Source organism: Rhinopithecus roxellana, chromosome 15 (assembly GCF_007565055.1).
Source record: "Rhinopithecus roxellana isolate Shanxi Qingling chromosome 15, ASM756505v1, whole genome shotgun sequence".
Lineage (NCBI taxonomy): Eukaryota > Metazoa > Chordata > Mammalia > Primates > Cercopithecidae > Rhinopithecus > Rhinopithecus roxellana.
The window spans coordinates 117,343,742-117,349,665 of NC_044563.1; the positions used below are offsets into that span (position 1 = coordinate 117,343,742).

At 57.1% G+C, this 5,924-nt stretch overlaps 1 protein-coding gene across 1 annotated transcript; it reads right to left on the reverse strand.

The window, feature by feature from the left end:
- Positions 1-654: 654 nt before the first annotated feature.
- Positions 655-5,633, reverse strand: TMEM86A (transmembrane protein 86A). The gene is made up of 3 exons (XM_010370183.2): positions 5,434-5,633; positions 3,072-3,336; positions 655-2,695 (listed from the first exon to the last, which is right to left on the reverse strand). Exons 1-3 carry the CDS (start codon positions 5,452-5,454, stop codon positions 2,259-2,261), a joined length of 723 nt encoding a protein of 240 aa, XP_010368485.1. The 5' UTR covers positions 5,455-5,633; the 3' UTR covers positions 655-2,258.
- Between the last annotated feature and the right edge of the window lie 291 nt (positions 5,634-5,924).

The window sequence follows — 5,924 nt, forward strand, 5'->3', positions numbered from 1 at the left end:
TCCTGTTCCTGAGGGTGGTATACAGCAGGGACCAAGGGGATGGATGTGATTGCATGATGGGGAATCCCAGACCTGGACCCCTGAAAGCCTAGTCCAAACCCACCCACAAGGCAGTGACCAGTCTTCCTGTGACTGGGCCTAGACTTCCCTTCCCCTCCTCCATATCCACATGGCACCTTACCCCTCCCCTCAGAGCTTGGAGGCAAGTCCTGCTGACTTCATCCTTCTCCCCATCCTGCTCCCTCCCATTTCTTCACACTAAGTAGGTCTGTGTTCAGAGTTCTGAAGTTTGAAAGGATCAAGATCTTCCCTCTTTAGTGTCCAGAGTTCAGAGCTAGAAGGGATTGATCATCCAGCTCACTAAGTTTCAAACTTACGTTTTTCAGTGGAATCCTTACACAACAAAACAAAACAAAAAAACACAACCCAAGAAGCTACTGGACTTGAAATAAGGATAGGGGGTCATTATTCCTTCGCTAACCCCTTACCAGGAATCTCTGTAAAAACTAATTTGGAAATCACTGATTCATCCAACCACCCATGACACTTGAGTCTCCTAAATCACATTCCCACAAATGTGCAACACCTCTACTGATGGCATATCCACCACCACTGAAGGCTTCCCTTTCCACTTCTGGGTTAGGGCATTGCCTGTTAAGTTGCAAATGCTCCTGGAGCAGAGTGACACATTATTCTGCCAGGACTTTACATCTAATGAATGAATCAGCCAATCTAATCCCATTGCTCCCAGCTGTTCAACTAAGCCCAGAGTCCAAGATGAGGGAGATGCTTGAAGGGAATCTGGATCATTTTGAAGGAAGCAGCAGGTCTCGAGTGGGGAGGGGAGGAGGTGGGCAGCAATAGGTGACACTGGATAACTAAAGGTCACCAAGGGTGCTGGGCACCTGTGTACAGGGGAGTACAACAAGGACAAATTTGGACAGTGGCAAATACCACCCATCCCCCATCCTCCTAAACCACATCCTCACTTACACCAGGGAAGTGAGACACACTCCAACCGGCAGTGTCACCAGAGCCAGGGAGCCAGCCTGGCACCAAGATGCACTGCTCAGGACTGTGACTAGGCTGTGAGGACAGCCAGAGCCCCTGGCACCATGCCCCCATGCCCTCTCCAAGATAGGCATGTGCCACACAGGCCCACAAACAGAGCAGCCAATGGCTCTTGATTTTTATTTTTTTTCACATGGGCAGCGGAAGATGGAGTTGTCCCATCCTTGCTCCCCTTGCATTGAATGTGCCTTGGGTCTTAAAACCCCAGAGTGTCATTGCAGCCTCCTCCTCTTGCTCCTAGTGTAGGAGGGGCAAGGAGGAAAGCCCTGTGAGTATGTGTATTGGAGGGGAGGGGTCCCAGCTCCCTGAGCCAGGCTCAGCACCCCTCAGCAGCTCCCTGAGGCCCTCTCTCTGTGAGACTTTTGACAGACAGCAGGACAGAAACATATAGCAGAGAAAGACATAGGCAGACTAGGAGACAGGCTACACACACACACACACACACAGAAGCTGGCCCCTTCCTTTGGCATGGTTCACCCTAGCCCTGGGGACAGGATCTAAGGGTGGTATATGGGACCTGAGCTTTGGGCTTGCCTGAGAGAGAGATGGGGCCACTTGAATTCTTGAGACCCCAAGCTCCGAGACCAAAAAAGTTCTCTCTCCTGCCTAGCCTGGATCCACACCTCTTCATGTCCCCACCCACCACTTAGAGATTGAGATTGTTCAAGTAACAAGGATAGAAGAGGGAAAAGAAAGGGAGGCTCCACTCTCATCCAGTCTTCCCAACTAGGGGCCTGCGAAAGGGGCTCCTGGGTCTAAGTCTTCTCAGCACAGATTCTCCCATTTCCCTCAACTTTGTGCAGATGAAAAAGGGGTGGAGTGGGCGAACCACTGCCATTGGTCCTAGGCATAACACATGGAGTCAGACTCTTCCACCTGGTAGGGGAAGGGGGTGTGTCAAGAAGCTGAGCACCATCACCTTCCAGGGGGGCTTTTGAAAGTGCTGATGGGGTAGAGGTGGGGAGACGTCTACTTCTGGCTCCAGTCAGGAGCTCTCACCATTGTCCTGGACCACGAGTTCCGTTAGGGAGATCCTTTTCCAGCCTCCCCACTCAAACTTGCAAATTCCTCAGGCAGAACCTGCTGCCCCAGGATGGCACTGCAGCCATCCTGATCCAGCTCCTGCAGGTTTCCAGGATCTGGGCCCCAGCCCCAGGAGGAGAGAGGGGTGACCAGACCCTGGCACCTCAGTTGGCCTTGCTCAGTCTGTAGTGTTCCACAGGCTCCCGGCTTTCGACAGCTGACAGGGCGACGAGCATTTGGGCCGCATAGTAGGTGGACATGATGAGCGCCCGAGAGTAGGGCACAGGAAAACAGAATTTGTTGAGGGCGATGGTCAGGTCTGAGATGATAAAGAGGAGTGCACCACTGCCAGCTGCCAACTCTGTCCAGCGCCAGTCTGCCCCGGCCAGCCGCAGCCCTGCCATAGCTCGCCAGCCCATGAAGCCGATAAGGGCCACATAGACCCCCACCAGGTAGGTGAAGGCACCTGAGAGGCATGGGTAGAGGAGGGCATAGCACAGACCAGACAGCACCGCCATCACCAGACCTGTCCGAAGAGCCAGTGGCCGCATGCCAAAGGCCGAGGCGTAGAACATGTGGGTCACAGCAAACATCAGCAGACCTGGGGGTAAGAGGGGTGAAGGCAGCTGAGGGCAAGCTTGATGAAGAATGAGTAACAGGGTAGGGGTAGGGATGGAGGTGGGGATGGAGTGGAGTGTTTGGAATAACCCAGCAGCTTTGCTTTGGGATAACAGGGGTAGGAAAATCTAAAGTTAAAGACCCCCACCCCAGTCCCCTGAAGGACTCTGGAACTGATCACTAGTTCCCCTGCGAGGTCATCCCCTAACAGGGACCCTCACAGTCCCTGGCCTCAGAAACCCTCAGGCTCCCCATACTCTGGTTCAAGAACTCCCTCTTCCAAATCTTTGCCCACAGCCCCAGGACCCTCTATCCCCCAGCCTCAGGACTCCTCCCAGGCAACTACTATGGCCACTGACCATGCACGAAGTATCCTTGGTCCTGCCAGATGAGGAACGCGTCACCTACAGCAGAGAAGACAAGCCCCACAAAGATGCGGGTGGCACTGGGGTGGGCCAGCAGGAATCCCAGGCCATGGGCCAGAAGGAAGAGCCAGAGGCAGAAGATGGGCAGGCATTTGATGAGGGTGCTGACCCATGACGGGCTAGATGAGGGCAGCCAGAGCACGAAATACACGCAGGTGGCCTTGAAGAATGGCACCAGTTTGGGTCCTTCACTCTTCACCTGGAGGACACAGGACAAGGGCAGCACTCAGAACCTGGGGGCTTAAAGCCAGCATCCTCAGCCTAGGCATCCACCCAGAGACACTCCCACCCATACCTCCACCTCACTTCCACCCCCAACCTGAGAAGACTAACACAGAGAAACCCAGCCTGACCTGCCTCTACCAACCAGCAGGTTGTGGCCAAACCCATCACTGCCCTGAGGCTCAGTATACTAGGAGGGGGAAGGGCTCCACTGTCCTTGCTGTCTGCCTCCACTCTTGGCCCTGGGGCTGGGCCGGAATAGTCACTCACTGGGCAGCAAACAGACTTTGGAATAATGTCCCCTTCGGCAGCCTAGTGTGCTTCTCCCTTCTCCCTCCTCAGGGCCCCTTTGGCCCCCCTCTCTGCCAGCAACAGCCCCCAGTCTGAAATGGAGTGAAGTCAGAAGAAAACCACAGAGACGCCCTGACTGGCCAACTCGTGATCCTTAGCATGGGGCCAGGGTGCAGCCTTAGGGCCCTGGCAACACCAGGTGTGTGCCAGGAATGTGGGAAGGCAGGCAATGCCAACCACCTAAGCCACCACAGCCTCTCTCTCCTCCTCAACCAATCTGTTCCTCAGCCTCCGCTCCACCTGCCCCAGCCTGAAGGTGGCATCAAGGGCAAGGAGAGCTATGCTAGGGATGCAGGCTAGACAAATGGACCCATGAGTTGGGAGCAAGAAAATTGTCCCTCAAACACCAAAGATTTCAAGGATTGGGGGAAGGGAGGGTGAGTGTCAGTCAGTCTTATTTCCCAGAGAACAAGAACAACTCAAGCCACACCAGAAAGAGGCAGGAAGGGGGGGAGGGGTTCTCTTCCCAGCTTCTGATCTGGAGCCAGCAGACAGGCTGGGAGATGGGGAACTGAGAGGGGGAAGTTAGAGCAGCTGACTTGGTCTCAGCCGGATTAGCAGAGGGCAGCTAAAGAAAGGTTGTACCCAAGGCCACTGCAGGCAGAGTCCAAGCTGGGGGAGGGGGCTGCAGCAATGTTCTGAATCTGTGATCCTTGAAACTCCCTTCCTTGGGCTGCTAACAGATTCCTTGAGGGTGATATGGAGCAGCTGGGGTTCCCTGTACACCCACACTCTGCCCAAAGTGATTGTGTCTCTGGCTAGGTGAGCTGTCCAACACAGGACTTGGGAAACACTCAGACTCCCAGACCACCAGGTACTTAAGGACTAATCAGACTATGATGATGAGGATTGGGAAGAGGCAGATGGGTGGATCCAGGTTCCAAGCCTTTCCTTGTTCTGCCAGAGGTAAGAGCAGTGAGAAGAGATGACTTCCACTTCCCATGGAAATTAAGGCTGGTCAGGGTAGGGGCATGGTCAGAGGAGGAGGCTGGAGGGGATGCCCAGGCCCACAATGCCCAGCAACCACCTGCCAGCCCCTGGAAGCATTAACCTCCGCTCCATGGCCTCTCCCAGCCCCATATTTTCTAGGAGATACCAGCAGTAGCTGGGGAGACCCTTACAGTTATAGGGAAGCCAACAGTAGAATAAGGAGGATGGGGAGATGAAACAAAAGGCTCCAGTTGAGAAAGTCTGAAAAGCAGGGGATGTCAGAGAGAATGCCCCCTTTTCCCCCAGCGCGTTATCAGCGCTCCTTAGACTCAGGGGCGTCCGCCAACTTGTTTACAAAATGGGGAAGGTTAGGAAACAAACTTGGGACGGCATTCCCAGGAGGTCCCTGTCATCTTCCCAGCACTCCCCGCCCCCACGCCTCCCCGTGGTCCGCCTACGCAGAACCCGCAGGCCGGCAGCGGTCCCCTCCTCTCCCGGGCCCCGACCCCGCCGACCGGCGCCAAATACATGGAGATCAACAAAGTCACGCTTCCGAGTCACGTGGCTAGTGTTTTCCTCCCTCCCGCGGGCGGGCTGGGGGCGAGTGAGGAGGGGCGCCGCGAGTCTGAGGAGCGGGGGGCCGTGACAGCGCCCGCCTCCCGCCGGGGAACGCCGGCCGCCGCGGGACCCCCGCCCCGCCTCGGCCCCTAGCAGCTCGGCCTGCCGAAGTCCGGTGGCCAGGCCGGTGGGCTCCAGCCGCGCCGGACACTGGCTCGCTCGCTCGCTCACTCACCACAGTGACCGGGGACACCATGGCGGCGGCGGCGGCGGCGGCGGCGGCGGCGGCGGCGGCGGCTGGCACCCCGCTCCGGGCTGCAGCGGCCAGGACGCGCCCACGGCCAGGTGAGCCGGCGACGACTCTCCAAAGCGCGGAGGGACGGACAATACCTCCCGAGCGCCCGGCGCCCGGGTTCTGTCAGCTAGCCCCGTGACGTCACCGCGGCCAGGGCCAATGAGCGGGTGGGAGCCCGGAGGGCGGGGCCCGGCTGGCGGCGCCGGCCAGGCCCCCGGCTGCTGCTCGCAGAAACGAGGCATCTCCCAGGAGTCAGAAGGCGGAGACCCCAAAGGCCCCGCCCCCTTGGGAGGCCGTGCCAAGGCGTCCACGGAACGTGAACGTGACCGTGACCCCAGTTCCTGGGTGAGGACTGAGCTTGGCTCAGAGACAAACACATTGCTGTCCTGGACGCACAGCCACATACATTTTCTCATAACCCAGGAGCAAAA

Bases quoted from the DNA above. Each gene is read 5' to 3' on its own strand.
- TMEM86A (XM_010370183.2), bottom strand. From the start codon at position 5,454: ATGGTGTCCCCGGTCACTGTG. The intron at 3,337-5,433 runs GTGAGTGAGCGA...TGTGTCCTCCAG, and splicing joins TGGTGTCCCCGGTCACTGTG to GTGAAGAGTGAAGGACCCAA. The intron at 2,696-3,071 runs GTCAGTGGCCAT...TCTTACCCCCAG, and splicing joins CCAAGGATACTTCGTGCATG to GTCTGCTGATGTTTGCTGTG.